This window comes from Staurois parvus, unplaced genomic scaffold (genome assembly GCF_062004578.1).
Source record: "Staurois parvus isolate SC_StPar_1 unplaced genomic scaffold, SC_StPar_1.0 ptg000048l, whole genome shotgun sequence".
In the NCBI taxonomy this organism is placed as follows: domain Eukaryota; kingdom Metazoa; phylum Chordata; class Amphibia; order Anura; family Ranidae; genus Staurois; species Staurois parvus.
In genome coordinates, this window is record NW_028317844.1 from 22545990 (window position 1) to 22563706 (window position 17717).

General features: G+C 42.4%; 1 protein-coding gene across 1 annotated transcript; it reads right to left on the minus strand.

Moving 5' to 3' along the window:
* Positions 1 to 512: 512 nt before the first annotated feature.
* GJA10 (gap junction protein alpha 10) lies at positions 513 to 2168 on the minus strand. The gene has a single exon (XM_089665394.1). The coding sequence runs from the start codon at positions 2166 to 2168 to the stop codon at positions 513 to 515; it is 1656 nt and encodes a 551-aa protein (XP_089521520.1).
* Between the last annotated feature and the right edge of the window lie 15549 nt (positions 2169 to 17717).

The following is a 17717-nucleotide window of genomic DNA, read 5'->3' on the forward strand; positions in this document are numbered from 1 at the left end:
TGTTAAATAGTAATAAATAGTTTTTGCAAAGAATATTTTTATATCCTAGCTTAAATTATAAAAATGAAGAAAATGTGGAGTTATGCTTCAGTGGTAAGGCAAACTTCAGGTAAGGCTTTGACCATAACTTACTCTTTTGAAGAGCTGCCTCTCCTGTCCTTCCACTAGTTCCTCTATTGCAGGCAAGCCTAAGATCCAATGTGGACACAGGAAGAGGCCTGCAAGAAGAAAGCAGAGCCCCTTATGCAGTAACTAAGCAATGTCTGCTTCATTCAGACTTTTTGAAATAATAAACTAATTTGACCTTTCTTCAGTAGTTAAAACTTTCTTGAATGTTCTTAACAATACTGTCTAATTATGCATTTACTATCATAATAATATGCTATGTTATCTATGCCCCTACATTTATTCCTTATAATTACTGCTTATTACCAAACAATATTTTTGTTATCTCTAGATCTCTGCTACATATTTGTTTGCATAAGTACATAGCATATAAAGATGGATCTAAACTAGACCAATAGTCTGTAAAGTGGATAAACCACTGACTGTCTGCCTCTACTTGCCATTGACATTCTGCGCCCAGATGGGGGAGGAGGAGTTATGCTGGAGCTTTCCTCTCGTCTCCTTGATTCAGATCCTGAGCCATTTCTTGAGTCAGAACTATCTGGATCACTAGCCAGCCTGCTTTCTGATAGCCCTCTGGAAGTGGAGCTGACTTTCCGATGTCCACTGTCCGCAGAATCACTTCGGTCTTCTGCAAAGTCCCTGCAGCTACTGACTCTGCTGTATTTGCGCAAAGCAGATGGCAGCTCCATATGACTGGAATGGAGGCATGATCTCAGAGGATGTGCTGTACTGTGTCTTGTTTGGTCTAAAGACTGATGACTTTTAATACAGCTCTTGGACCCCAAACAGCTATTACGCTGAGATTTCTTATGTGAGTCCTCGCTGCTCGAGGAGAGATTTCTCTTTTGTAATGCAGAGACATGCTGTTCTTCCCTGTGCTCTGCAAGATGCTGATCAGTCTGAGTTCTGTTCAAAATTTGTTTATGGTATTGATCAATGTGATTGCTCATTCTCTGATGGTCCACATATCTAGATTCTTGTTTACAGTGCATGTTGATCTGTCCACTGTGCTGATCTGTGTTAAGATGATCCACACTCCTTTTATGCTTTTCTGTGGCAGCCATAACTTTACCATATTGACCTTGGTCATTAATCATTTGTACTTCCTTAAATCCTGGAGCTGGTGGAAGATAGGCAGGTAATCCAACAGAGTCCATTTGTTGGTCAGGAATAAGCTTATAATTACTTGAAGACAAAGGCATAATCTTGTTTGGAGAAGAATTACTCAACATGCAAACCTGCTGCACAGAGTTTTTTTTTGATTTGCAAATGCTTATTTCATCTTCTGTGACCTCTGAAAGATGTTTTCCATAAAGTCCCTGTCTGATCTTCTTAATACCCAGATGAAATATTTCTAAAATATTTAGAAACAATGACACAGCAGCAATGCTGTGCATGAAAACCATAAAGATGTTTTTTTCTGTAGGCCTGGATACAAAACAGTCCACAATATTGGGGCATGGAAATCGTGAACATTTGTAAAGTGGGCTAAGGTCAAATCCATACAGTAAGTACTGTCCCACCATAAAGCCAACTTCTACAACGGACCTGGTTAGGATATGCAGCACATAGGTCCGTAGAAGTGAACCTCTAAGGGGAGCCTTATTCACCTTCTTTTGTTCCTCTAACCTTCTCAGCTCCTTCTCCAGTCTTCTGTGTTCATCAATAACAGTCTCTAGCTCTTCAAGCTCTGCCCTGATTTGGGCCTTTTTTCTCTGTCTCTCTTTCTCCAGGGCCCTCAGTCTGTAAAGTGCATGTCCCATATAAACTAAAGATGGGGAAGACACAAAAATGATCTGCAACACCCAATACCTAATAAGCGAGATAGGAAATGCTTGGTCGTAGCAGACATTCCTGCATCCAGGCTGTTCTGTGTTGCAAATAAATTCTTCTTGTTCATCATCCCAAACATCTTCTGCAGCTACTCCTAGCACCAACATTCGAAATATGAAGAGGATGGTGAGCCAGATCTTTCCCACTATGGTGGAATGAATGTGAACCTCTTCCAGAATGCTTCCCAGAAGGTTCCAGTCACCCATTTTCACGTTCTCATGCCTGTAACACAATTTTAATAGATCACTTTACCATGGTTTCTGGCAGTGCATGGCACTGTAATTGTTTAACATTTGAATGCGAACTGTGGTTATTTAATGTTTTTCCAAGAGCATTCTATACTGACACTTCCAGATTCATGTGATACATTTTCGAAAGCCAATACCCAGAGCACAATATTTTATCTCTGTTGCAGTGGTGTAATTAAGGTCAAGACTGAAAATGAATGTACAATGTACACAGTAGATAGCCAATATTTCAGTTTCTCACTTAGGCATAGTTTTGCATTATGCTACATTTGTCAGTAATCTGTTTATACCAGAACTTCTTCTGCTTACCTGTTTATAAAAGGAGATACTCCCAAATGTAACCACTGTGACAACCTTCCACCTCTCAGATACAGAAAAGCTGATGTATCCAAGTGCCCGTGCTAACATTCTCCTAAAGTCAGATTCACATCTGCACTATAAGTATCAATAAGATACTGTACATCCAGTAGAGGGAGAGTTGCACAGCATATACAGTACTAAAGAAAGCATACCCAAACAAGCAAGCGTTTGGAATGGTATGTTGGTTTTTGGCTTCTGAAAATTAGTGTGGTAGTGATCCTTGACCTAAACCTAGCCCCCAACAATAACCATTAACCTCAGACTAAAAGTATGTTCATAGATCTACTGCATAATTATGAGGATATACACAGATGCAAAAAAAAAAGAAAAAAGCCTGTCAAAAGAAGCCCATGCAACAGGATTTGTCCCAGCTATGTCCCATCTATTATGTTAGATGCTCTGGATTACAGAGATTGGATACTGGCAAACAAAACTACATAGTCAGCCTCCTACTCTCAAGAAACCTGTTTTGTAGCAAGCAATAGAGAGATATTAAGAAACAGATGAGAGTGACCTGTGTCCAGTACTTCAAGAGAAGTATTTTATAAGTAAGTCAAAAATACTATTTTCCCTAATAATCTTTCAGGACAACACATGATAGAAAGGCTACAGCTACCTAAAACAAGAAACACACAGTCAGTTATGTGTGTTTTTTCCAGCCTAACAGAAACTTTAAATTGGTTTGTTATTTTTTCTCATGCCTTTTTCTTTAGTTGCAGGAGCTTCCCATAACTTCAAGGACAGTTGGCCTGGAGGGGTTGCATATCTGAGATGTTCTTAGTAGCCTAGTTGCAGGAAATTCCCTCCCCATCATCCTCTCAGTTTTTCCAAAGGTCTCTTCTCCACCTAAGCAGAACCTGTTATCCCCATGGGTGTAGACCAGTGGTGTATTATGGTTGTGTGCCGCCCTAGGCAAGAGTGAAATCGTGCCTCCCCTATGTGGGGGGGGGGAGAGAAAGATATATTCCAGCAATCTTCTGCTGGCCACCCCAGGTGCCATGAACAGGACAGCCAATGTCTTATTTCTGCACTGTCCTTTGACAATGATCCAGGAACAAGAGTCAGACACCCTTCAACAGCCCTCACCACTGCACCTCACCTGCTCCCCATCCTCAGTCACCAGCTGCCACGTGAGTCACTTCTGCCAGTGGTTGGTGCTGCCCCCCCCGAAAAATGCCGCACTAGCCTTTGGGCCCACACAGCTGAAGAAGGTCCATGCCACTGATTCCTGTGTGCCAGCATGGTTGCATTGATTAAATAATATGTAGTATTAATGTGACCTATATTTTTTTCTTATCCAGCTAAGCCTTTGGGTTATGTTCAGGTCTAGGGGCTGAAGCTGCACCTATTATGAATTACCAGTATCTACTATACATACACTCCAGTTGGTGTGCTCAACCTTAGCCTTCTATCAGCCTCTTGAGATGAAATAGTTTGCTATTCTATAAAACATATCCAATTAAAAAAAAATAAAATTTCTTCAGAAATTTAGGCCAAAATGTATTCTGCTACATGTCTTTGGTTTTAAAAAAAATCACAATAAATGTATGTTAATTGGTTTGTGTGAAAGTTTTAGCATCTACAATCGATCGATATAGACTGGAATTTTTTTTTTTATACTAGTAATGGCGGTGATCAGCGACTTATAGTGAGACTTAAGGATGCATTGACATCAATTATTTTCATGAGTACTTATGAAAATGCACCCGATACCTGAAACCAATTCTATGCGGTGCGATTTGAGTCAATACAAAATGTATAGACACGAATTGCACCGCAAAGAATAGCATGCAATTTGAACATGAATGTGGTGCGAATCCTGTCCAAATCGCATGCCGTTTCCCTACTGCTCCTGTGTGAATCCAAACTTGTCATGGCGTTAGTTCACACAGGAGCGGTGTGGGAAACCTCCCTGCACCAATCCCATGCTGTCACAGAAGAAAAAGCCGGGAATTTTAAATCCCTGCAGCTTTCTCTCCTCTGTGACAGTGCTGACTAATTAAAAGCTGTGTAGCCAGTATGGTCAGTCTTGCACAGAGAGGGGAGAAAGCCATGGAGATTTCAAATCCCCAAACCTGTGAAGCAGCTTTCTCTCCTCTCTTTGCAAGGATGATACTACAGTACTCAGTATCGGAAAGTACTTGACCAAAATCCTTAGTGAGACTGCTTTAGTGCGGTGGGCAATCTGACATTAACTGACACTGGATGGGAACTGATTAAGTGACACTAGCATCTCCAGTAACACTAATACAGTGATCAGTGCTAATAATATACACTATCACTGTACTAATGACACTTGCTGGAAAAGGGTTAACAGTTAGGGGCAAAAAAAGGTTAACTGTGTGTACTGTGTGCTCTTTTTACTAAGAAATGTTCTCTTTTTTTACTCTCTGCTTTGCAGTGAGAAAAGATGGCACATTGCTGCTGTATGCAGAGAGCCCTGTGTTGTTTACCAACACAGGACTTTCTTCTGCCATTCACTCAGCCGATCAGTGGGTTCCAGGCATATATCATAAGCCGGGGTGGCGTGGGCCAAATCACGTACATGAAGGGCCAATTCATGTATATGTACATTGTCTGGTGCAGTGGGGCCACTCTGCCGCAGTATATTTGCGGTAGGCGGACCCTTTTTTTTGCTGTGACTCATGCTTCATACATGGAATTCATGAGTTGTCCCCATCATTTGTTGTCCCCATCATTTGTTATTGTATTTATATTGTTCCTCCTACATTGGAGGCTTTTTTCATGTTATAACACAGCATAGGCATGTGGTGTGCCTGGGCACACCCTAATCACCCTGTGCGGCGCAGATTGCCCCTGCTGCCCGGGGCTCCCTTCCCCTATGCAATGCTGTTGGTTTCCCTCCTCTATCACTGGGTGCTGCAGATGGAGATGTTTCAGGATGGAGAGCAAGGGAAGGGGCCAGTAAATATGTAATTGACTCGCCCTTACGTTTCTGAATGAACACAGTGAGTGATCTGTACCGATCACTCACTGTGTTTATTCATAAGTGAAGCATAGTAAGCTTTGTTTACTATACTTTGCATCTCTGTCCTCAGTCCCTTTCTCTGCCTCAAAAGTGAGACATCAGGGGTCTGTATGGACCTCTGATATTTCACCAAAGCCCCCCAACAGGGCTCCTAAAAAAATGTACAAAAATTATTGTAAAAAATAAAATTGTAAACAATAATAATAAAAAAATATATATTATAAATATAAAACTACTGACACCATCCACTGCCCTTCTGACACGTCCACTGCTCTACTGACTGACACCATCCACTGTCCTACTGACCTCAGCCTCGCCCTACTGACATGTCCACTGCTCTTTGATCACCATCCATGTTTTAATACATTTAAAATGTTTGTTTACATTAATTTATAAACATGCGTGTTTGAGCTTTGGGGTCACTTCCTAATGCAATAGGGCTGTGCACACCTTTGTAGCACAGTACATGAAGCCAAATAGATTACAACACTATGCCCTGTACATAATATTGTGTGGTTACTATTCTATACAAAAGTATAAACCTTCTACATGACCAGTTGTGTAACTGGAGTAGAAGGCCAGTGGCAGACAAGCCATTTACATCATACCTCCCCAGCAGCGCATTTTCATGTGTGGGGTTATGGGCAGTATTGAGGCCTGTAGATGTGACATCATGACTTACTATAACTATGACTTGGAATATTACAGTACTATATTCAGAAAGTCAATACATGCCTTTAATACGACCCCCATAACAAAACCAAGTGTAGCAATTCAATATAAAAGTTTATTCTGTTACATTGTTTTAGGCAAAGGGGTTGATTTACTAAAGGCAAATAGACTGTGCATTTTGCAAGCGCAGTTACCATCTGCAAGGGCGTTTGCTCTAGAGCTTAGTATTAGAGTCAGTGCTGCTGACTTCCATTATCCAATCAAGTGTAAGCAAAAATGCTGTTTTTTTATATTCCTTGCATACAATTGGGTATTCTTTGCAAAGTGAAGCTTCATCTCATTTAATAGGCTCTGGAACAAATGCCCTTGCTGAGCAAGAATTACACTTGCAAAGTGCACAGTCTATTTGCCTTTAGTAAATCAACCTCACAGTAGACGTGCATTTTGTTTCGGAATGATTCGTTTTTTGGACGAAAAATGCCATTTTCGGAGATTCAGATGAATACAAATCTCCGTATCGACATAGTAATGAATGTCAGCGAATCCAAAAAAAGTTTCATTGAAATTAACAAATGCATTAGTTCAATTAGTTTCATTTAGGATGATGTCACATGATGCGATAGTAGTTCGGGCCCATGGAGAAATTAATAAAATTTTCAAACTTGTTCGATAATTTGGATTCGAATAACAAATGGATCCAAATTTCATTCCATTTGTTAATTCGGCTACACATGACGCCAGTTGATATTCACCAATCAGCTCATGTTATGTCTCTTGGTAGGTTGGACTAGCATATGAAAATATTGAATTTTTCCAATTCAGTAATATATCAAATATATAGCAATCTCCCAGAAAAACTACTAAATTATTTAAAATCCTGCCAGACCAGCAAATATACGGAATGAAGATAAGAAACAAATGCGGAAAACAAATTGGTTCAACATAACAAATATGATGAAACACAATTCTTCAATGAATGAATGTATCCGAAACAAACATTTCTGGCGTGCAAGTGTCTACCCCACATTCTCCTGCAGTAGTGATCTGCATAACTTAACTCACAGATAGTGTAGAGCCTTGATATGTAAATTGTAGGTGCATTGATATGTAAATCATAGCGCATTCATAAGTATGTCAAACTCCTCTGACCCAGCTCGCCATCACCTTTGCTGAATCATTCCTACATGCGGGATGTAGTAAGCCCTGCCTGTCAATGTCACTGAACCTGCCGCCATCCTGTACTGCAAAGGGGAGCAGATGGATGGGGGGGAGGCAGAGGTAAAAGAGAAGATATAAGTTATAGTTTGGAACTCAAATATGAGCAAAGAAGGAGTGTGTGTGGGGGGAGGGGGGGGGAGGGGGTGGCTGGGGTGCAAAGATGAGCAGAGGCATGTGAAGTACACTCCTCTCCTCTCATACTACCTGCCGCCGTACACTCCGCACTCCTCTCCTGTGCATCCTATCCGCCATCATACACTCCACACTCCTCTCTTGTACATTCTACCCGCCACCATACACTCCACACTCCTCTCTTGTACAGTACATCCTACCCGCCCCCATACATTTCACACTCCTCTCCTGTACATACCACCCACCACCATACACTCCGCACTCCTCTACCTGCACATACTACTCATCGCCATACACTCCTCTGCTGTGCATGCTACCCACCTCTATACACTTCGCAGTCCTCTCCAGTACATACTAACCACCGCCATATACTCCACACTCCTTTCCTGTACATACTACCCACCGTCATACACTCTGCACACCTCTTCTGCACATACTACCCGCAGCAATTTACTCCACACTTCTCTCCTGTACATACTACCTGCCTCCATACACTCTGCACTCATCTTCTGCACATACTACCCACCTCCATACACTCTGCACTCCTCTCCTGTACATACTTCCCACCGCTATACACTCCGCACTCCTCTACTGTACATACTACCCACCTCCATACACTCTGCACTCCTCTCCTGTACATACTACCCACCTCCATACACTCCACACTCCTCTCCTGTACATACTACCCACCTCCATACACTCTGCACTCCTCTTCTGTACATACTACCCACCTCCATACACTCTGCATTCCTCTCCTGTACATACTTCCCACCGCTATACACTCCGCACTCCTCTACTGTACATACTACCCACCTCCATACACTCTGCACTCCTCTCCTGTACATACTACCCACCTCCATACACTCCGTACTCCTCTACTGTACATACTGCCCACCGCCATACACTCCACACTCCTCTCCTGTACATACTACCCACCTCCATACACTCTGCACTCCTCTTCTGCACATACTAGCCACCTCCATACACTCCGTAATCCTCTTCTGCACATACTACCCGCCGGGGTGGACTGACAACTCATGGGGCCCCCGGGCAACAGGGGATCATGGGGCCCCTGTGTCCTTGCCTAAACTAAAAAAAGCCTATGAAAAGGTACCAGGGGCATCTTATGGGGCCCCCTACTGACCCCGGGCCCTCGGGCAGTGCCCGAGTTTCCAAATGGTCAGTCCGCCCCTACTACCCGCCGCAATTTACTCCACACCTCTCTTCTGTACATACTACCTGCCTCCATACACTCTGCACTCCTCTTCTGCACATACTACCCACCTCCATACACTCTGCAGTCCTCTCCTGTACATACTACCCACCTCCATACACTCTGCAGTCCTCTCCTGTACATACTACCCACCTCCATACACTCTGCAGTCCTCTCCTGTACATACTACCCACCTCCATACACTCTGCAGTCCTCTCCTGCACATACTACCCACCTCCATACACTCTGCAGTCCTCTCCTGTACATACTTCCCACCGCTATACACTCCGCACTACTCTACTGTACATACTGCCCACCTCCATACACTCTGCACTCCTCTCCTGTACATACTACCCACCTCCATACACTGTGCACTCCTGTTCTGCAAATACTAGCCACCTCCATACACTGCGTACTCTACTCCTACACATACAAGCCACCTCTTCTACCCGCCGCAATTTACTCCACACCTCTCTCTTGTACATACTACCTGCCTCCATACACTCTGCACTCCTCTTCTGTACATACTTCCCACCGCTATACACTCCGCACTTCTCTACTGTACATACTGCCCACCTCCATACACTCTGCACTCCTCTCCTGTACATACTACCCACCTCCATACACTCCACACTCCTCTCCTGTACATACTTCCCACCGTCATACACTCTGCACTCTACTCCTACACATACAAGCCACCTCCATACATTCCACACTACTCTCCTGTTTAAACTTCCCTGTGATCAAATATCTAGGCAGCTGGCTATACAAGAACCCAGGGGTCAAGGTTCAAGCCAAGTTTCAGGGGGGTTAACACATGAACCCCCATGTACAATATGCAACTCTAAACCTACCCGGGGCAGAGTAAATGGCACAGAGTTTCGTACACCCAGAAAAACCGGGAGGCTGTAAGTAGATCCAGCACACAGATGAGTGGCAGCAAATAGCAAAGTGAAACAGAAGAAAAAAAAGAAAAGGAAGACAAAATAGAAATAAGAAAAGAAAAAGGGAAGGGTAAGGGAGGAAGGGCCATAGGAACGGGCCCCCAGGGGATCCGAGGCTAATGTGGCTGAGCCTAATGGGGGTTTTATGAGTCCATAAAAAGCATGGGTGGACTCATTATCAGAAACTGATCCAACCAGGCTTGCCAGTTGCATAAAAATTTGTTCTGAATGTCCGTGAGTATCGCTTTTATTTACTAGCATTCCATGCACCTTTCATTTTACTTCCTCAAAAGGAGAGAAGCGTTTTCCATGCCTTTAAAATGTTTTTTTTAGCGGTCATAAAAATGTGTGTCGCCTGTACCCATTCCCGTCTTGTCAATTCCAATATGGGCTGCATTATTTTTTTCACAGATGACAGAAATGAAACATTGACGTGGACACTTTGTTTTTTTCACACTTGTTTATTGAACATTTTGTATCACTACTGGGTTATTTTTTTGCATAGCACAGAATACCATTTTTATCTTGTTTATGTTTTCACTGACACAATGTTAATCGGATCACTTTAAATGTTTTTTTTTTTAATTATTGTAAGGTATATATATATATCACTGTGCCATGCTGTATGAGGCACTATAGACTATTTAGTTTCTGCACTTTATTGATTGTGGCGAATGTGTTTCCCATTTTAGGAAGGCAAAGCCTCTCTTTCATGAGATGTCCTGAAAGATTCCTGAAAACTGAGTTACCAGTTAACGGTTTTCTTCTAAAGTAAGTTGTGGCAGAGAGGTAGACTCAAACAGCTGATAACTTATAAGACAGTGGAGAGAAATTTCCTTGGAATGTTTTGGTGCAGGACATAAGGTGGGAATAAATGTCCTGGTTTTGTTGAAAGGAGGAAACCAACCTGGGGAGAAAGGAACCCCTGATGTCTCATAAAAGAGAACCTGTCACATACAAATACATTACATTGGGGACTTTGTGTCCCCTATGTGATGAAAAACAAATGTAGTTAAAAAAAAAAAAAGTAAAAATTATTGTTATACCTAAGCACTAAAAATCCTCTCCACAAAAATATTTGAGTTGCCTTCATACAAAGTTTAAGCGTCAATTGCACTACACATTATATATTGTCATGCATGTCAAATGAGAGCTATAATTCTAAGCCCAATATATACAGTTAGCTATAACCTGATGACTTGTGGGGGCTTTTAAAGCATCTCCTATGGAAAATATAGGGTACTGAAGTTTGTTGCCATTTCACAGGTGCACAGAATTTTAATGCTTGATATATTGGGTATCTAATTACTTGGTGTAACCACATATTTTATAATGAATAAATTGGGTAATATATTGTGATAATGTTCCCTAAAATTAAAGTTAGTGTATTTTTACATGATATTCTGCATCTCATAAATTGTTGCACTAATATCATGTGGCACAAAATATTGGAACTACCACCACTTTATTCTCTAGGTGTCTGCTTTCAGAAAATATATGTTGTTTTCAGTGTTTTGTGTAATCTTCAGGACTAAAAGGATAAAAAAAAATTAACAGAAAAAATAACTAAGGGGAGAAAGGGGTTGACTGGGGTTGATTAACGGGGTGAATTAAGGGTTAATAAAATGTATTCCAATTTCATTCCTTCTTAAAAAATGTTTTTCAAGTACTATTCAAAGGTCACACTTTCATCTACATATGAATGAAATAGTAAATTCAATATAACAATACTATCTGCAAGTGCAATTTTACACAGGTGTAGCTGACATTTAACATCCACTCCTGCTATGCAATAGGTAGCATTCCCAGATTCAAAATTGCTGGTAATAGTGGTAGGGGCATAGCAGCAGGGGGAGAGATTAGCTAAATGTCCTAGATATTTTTCTTTCCAGGATATCTTGTATATGGTAAAAAAAAAAAACCCTCCTAAATTACAATTCTTGATGTGTAGCCCCATCATCTTTTTAATTGCTGGAGTTTTAAATCACAGTGACATCGTGGTTGTTTGTACTAGATGCTGAAATGACAGGCAAAAGGCATTGCAGAGGTGATGGTCACAATATGAAATTTATACCCTTATCTGTTTTCAGATTGGAGTATCCTTTTACTTGCATCAGTGATGGATGAAGTAGGTATTTATGGGTAAATGGGAGCTGCTGGTGCTGATTGATATGGGAATACATGCATTTTTAAGAACCAAGCACCCAGTTCTTCCCCCTGTTCCATTAAAAGGGAGTACAGACTACAGATTAGTAGTTCTATGCTACACCTGGAAATTTTTTATTCTTTTGTTAGTCAGCAAGATGTGCAGTACTGTTCATGCACCTAGTTTCTGCCATAGAGTATACAAGCCAACTCATCTACCTGTAAGCCTTCAGGCAGATGACACACTTCATTATACTCTATGGCAGGGAGCCAATATATACACAATCTGTCAGACAAGAACAGCGAATTGCCACACAGTTATCCTTAGCTTGTATTACTTCAAACGGTCTTGATTTCAACTCTGCTGCCCAGTTAGTTGCAGAACAGGAACAAGCATGCAGAATTAAAGTTAACACTTAAGTCCTGAGTTCCTGCATGCCTTCAGATCATTGACATTTAGTGAAGCCAGATCCTGTACCTTTAAACCACTTGAAAACTTTGGGCATAATAAGATACAACCAGAAAAGTAACCTTAATATTTTGGGCATATCTCATATGCCCCTACAATGCTAGCAGAACCCGATAAAACTGCTGGAGCTGGCTGTCCTTCCCTATCTATTTATCAGCAGTTTTGACTTATGTATGAACTAAGGCTGGCTATACGTGGATACGTGGATGTCTATTTTTTTTTATTAGCCAGATGGCTGATGGAAAACAAAAAAGAAAATTAACAAACTCCCCCAACCACACATTCAAGGTGGATGGAGGTCTACTCCCTGCTGAACTATTGTATTTTGAAAGCGGGACTCCTCGCTAATCGGACACATATTTTCCAACAGTCCCATTCGAGAAGAGTTTATCACTAAGCTGACTCCTCTCAAACAGGAACGGCATTAGATGGATCAAAATTTTGCTGGTCCCTTCTGAACTGGTTGAGTATTGATCCATGTATGGCCAGCTTAAGTCTTCAAACAGGGTTTGAAGACTCTTTTATAAATCTGCTGTAACAATATTATTGCTAAAACATGTTTTCATTACAGTAGTGCTCCCTTGACTACACACTCATTTGATCTGCATATAATGAATACCCCTATAGCTCTACCCAACTCTTTGACTACTCAATTTTTTAGCAAGCAATGCAGATTAACACAGAAACAGAAGGAAGGGTGACCATTGTCCTCTACAGTACTCCAAGATATGGAATTTACAGATAAGTCAAAATTAATTTTAACTTTATCATAAAGTATAAGATACAGACAGCATATTCCTAGACCCTGGGACATCCCCAAGCGGTGAATCAGATCGGTGGGCAATAGTAAGGCAAACAGAACTGTGCCAATAGGCCCAACAAGACAGAAAAGGGTCAAAGAGCCAACTTTGGAGTGCCTCTGTGTCACGTACCTTACTTGTAAGCCTGACGGCAGAGGAAGGCCTCTCGTACAGCTCCGGCTCGAAGGCCACTGAAGGTGGAACAGCAACCACAAGAGCACAGTGGGGTATGAGTGCCAGGTCAGTCCTGTAGTCTGTGCAGGCACTTTGCTGGCAGATGGGATGGCTGGACCGGCTAGTAGCAGAGCAGGCAGGCAGTGAAGCAGGCAGATGTCAGAGCAGGACTGGCTGGAAGCAGAGCAGGCTGATAGCAGAGCAGGCAGGCAGTGGAGCAGGCTGTTTACAGGGTCGGACAGGCTGGGTCGGTAACAGATAAGCGGATAAAGCATGAACGGTAGGCAGAAGAATAGTCGGGTCCCAAGCCAGGGTCAGTGATGGTGGAAGCAGATCAGAGTCCGAAGGCAGAGGCAGAGTCCAAGAAACAAGCTGGGGTCAATCACAGGTAATCACTCACAGGAACAGGAATACAGGAGGGGGAGCTGCAGATCAGACAGCACAGGCTAATAGTGCTGCTGTGTTTAAATAATCTGATTGGCACCAACAATAGCAACGAGCTGCTGCATGTGCGTGTGTGTGCGCACGCACAGTCACAAATGCACACGACTATGTGCAGCAGAACGGACCCTCGCACATCTGTGCCTGCACCACTGTGCACTATGGCGAGCACCTTCCTGACACTCTGAAAGGACCTTGCAGCTGAAAGCTACATCTGCAGAAGCCTAGATGTCTACCTAATAGAGCTTAGAGAATATGTGAACTGAAAATCAGGTGGTGGCCTTACAAAGCTGAGCACCACACTCCTGATGGCAAAATGCTCGGCAACCCCCCACTGACCTGTTGGAGTAAGCATGTGACTTGATGTAACAGTCCCAGTTTTATCCCACTGGCCAGTGATTGATAAAAAAATTGTTGGCTGGCAAAGTTGGGGCCCTTAAAGCACAACAGTTCCCAGCAGAAAACAGATGAACTTGTTTGATGTTAGTCTCTTACCAGTCCCAGGGTACCCACTTCTGATTGTGCTCTGATTCAGTAAAAGTCCAGTGCAAGTCAGACAGGGATGGAAGTTGTTGATAATCTCACTCTGTATCCTGCTCAGACAGTCCTTCTTTTTCTTCCTTACCAGTAGTGGGAGTACTCTCAAGTATAGTCTAATCTCACTAGGCATCCTAATCACACCCTCCCAGGAAGAAGATTCTCAGTCTTTTGCTTCTCTGACTTCTCACCCGATTGTGGTTAGCTATGGCAGAGATCTGTTAACCCAGCAGCAGCAGCAGGTGTCTCTTTTTCACATGTAGCATTGCACAGAGTATGACAGCAGCAGCATTCTGCTGGCTGGTGGCACAATGGAGCTCCCTTTCTCCAGCTACTCAATTACCTGTCCCCTTGATTTGTTGCCTCAGCCAATTGCCATCCTCTAGACCTAGCTAAGCTGGCAGCCCCATGCAGTGGAGACACTCCACAGATGAGCATTGCAATGTGATCTCCTTAAAGATGGCTGCTGCTCTTCTGTATTAATGAATATTCAGTTTACCTTGTCCACATTGCAGAAGGATAATACAGCTGCAACAAAGGAAGAGGTTCCACTGCAGTTATTAGCTACAGTCCAAGTTACACGTACAGAAAAAAATGATGAAAAAATGTGCAGATTTGACTTGTGTAGTATATTTTTAGGCTTGTTCACAGCATGTCCTGAAATCTGTGTTAATAAAATGCAGGTCTTGGCACATGGTGTGAACAAGGACTGCTCACACTACATACAGTACACACATATCACCAGTGATGTGGTGTGAACAGGGCACTTAGAAAACAATTATTTTCTTTGTGCCCTTGCAGAGACAAATGCAGACAACCCCATGTATCTGCCCATGGTGTGAACAAGGCCTAAATGAGCTCTGCTCTTTTCTTTGGATGCCCTAGAACAAGAAATAACACACATTTCCAGAAAGACTCTCATTTCCATTTACATAGCAGTGTATTGTGGCTAAAAGCCTGGACAGCTGAAGCTGCCTGTAAAAGATGGGGGCCACAAAGCCCACCGGATCCTATCTTTCTGGATCAAACGCTAGGACAACATTTACAGACACAGCCACAGACACAGCCTTCTGCCTTACTTTTCTTTGTTGATGCCCTATAACATGTCATGACACAAATATACAGGCTAGCTTTCATTTTTGTGCATATGCTCAAAAACTTATGGCTGAAAGCCTGGTCAGCTGAAGCCACTTGTAAAAGACATCTGACTCATATGCTCTTTATAAGTGGCTGTCTTTGTGAGGTACTTGGCAACTTCACAAAAGATGTCATGGTACAAGACTTGGGACACAAAGCCCACCAAGTGGGGGGATGTCTGTTACAGTTTCTCTACCTCTGTGTCACAGACATTCCAGACCTGTGGGTTCAATCTGTGGTTTCAAAGAGGTACAAAATAGTTAAAAACTCTGTTCTTGGACAGAGGTTGTGAGGGGGGTAGTCAGATTTTCAAAATGCTCTGAAGCATCTCTTGTGCCAGTATCTCCACAAGACTGGTTCAAATGTTTCTATTCAAAACATTTCACAATATCAAAGGCCAGTGGGTGTATTTGTCCTATTCTGGACCTAAACTCCCTCAACAAAATGCCTCTCATAGACAAGGGGAATACCTGGCAACTGTAGAAATTCAAGATGCCTATGTGCATGTTCCCATTTATCCACTTCATCGCCTTTTTATGTGCTTTGCAGTGGCAATCATTTCCACTTTATCCCACTGCCTTTTGGCCTATCCTCTGCTTCCAGAGTATTCACACTAGTCCTAGCACCTCTTCTTTCCTTTCTCAGAAGTCACAGCCTCCAGGTCACAAGTTATCTTCATGACCTTCTCTTTAAGGACTTGTCTCCTTTTCAGTTATCTACAAACATCCACAGGACAATTCAGATGTGCCAGATGTTTAGATGTTGCCCACACATCTTATTCATTGCTTGGGGACATCCCAAGGTCTATAAATACCCAGCCTGTGTCCTGCATTGTATGATTAAAATAAAAGGAATTTTGATTTACCTGTAAATTCCATATCTTGGAGTACAGTATAGGATACAAACCACCCTCCCTTCTATACCTTTGTTTCCGTGCATTGCTTGCTACAAAACTGAGGGCGCACGGAGTGGTATAGCATTATAGGGGAGGCCTATAGGGGTTTCCAATCACCTGAAGGAGTGAGCATATAACCGATGTTTATGAATATTTAGCCTTGTGTCCTATACATCTAAGATATGGATTTATATGTAAGTCAAAATTCTTCTTTTCTGATACAAAGTAAGGTGACACTATTATAAAGGAAATGTATGACCTTAATCATACAGGTCACTGGCTGGATAATCAGACTCTGTGTTATAGGCTGCTGCCTTAAGATGATTTTTTTTTTACTGTCCTATAGGTGTGGGGATGGTCTGAAATGTTGCTTTTGGCGCTGGTTCCTGCTTGGACGCTCACCTCGGCAGTGCAATATGTGTAGTTAGTCACAGGGTGCTCTACAGGTACGGGGCTGTGGTCCATTCCTATGGTTCCCAGACACTAAAGACCCTTCTGTGGGGTGCCTGTAGCCTTGTAGCCTGTATGAGTTTTAATCTCTCTAAAACTTGCAATGCACTGATTAATGAATCCTTAATAGCATATGTTAAATAATAAACTTGAGATTTACTTGTTGAGTGCTTAATTGTTCAAGCTTGAAGAGAAGAACTTCACCATTCAGAGATTAGTCGTGGGTGTATGATAGGGTGTAACATCACAACACTGGTTGAATTGTTACTAATAACTTCCACTCCGACCCCTTATAAGGTACTCCGGCACTTCTGCCAGGAAGTTCAGAAACATGTCTAACATATCTTGAGGAAGGCAACTTTACATGTGGGTTCTCCAAAAGTGATATATCTCTAGTTGCCTCAAAGGAGGGGGGGGTATCTCTGGGATACTGAGAGCACCAGGTTCAAATCCCAAAGTGATACAGGAGTTTTGAATTGGGTGCTTTACAGGACCAACTCCTTTAAGAAAAGTCTTGATTAGGGACTGTGAAGCAAGAGGCTTCTGGAAAAGAATAGACAATACAGAAACCTGTCTGTTAAAGCAGTAGTATAATGCCCCAAAAAATGGGTCCCTTGCAGGTCTAAGCCATTATGTGCTATTATGCACATTTGCACCACATACTAGCACACTATGACACACTTACCTGCACATGGCACCCTCCAGCACAGTGCTGTCACAGATCCCCTGAAGCCTCCATCTTCACCTGGCCTTCCTTCTGGGTTTGTGGGCTCTGGCTGAATGGCCAGGACCACAGTGATGTCACTCCTGCACCTTAGCTGCTGCACTGTTTTCTGTTTGTTGTTGAATATGGGGGCCAGGATATCCACATCTGTCACTGTTGACAGAGATTCTGAAAGATCTCAGGGGTGTAGAGACCATTCTTCCAGGT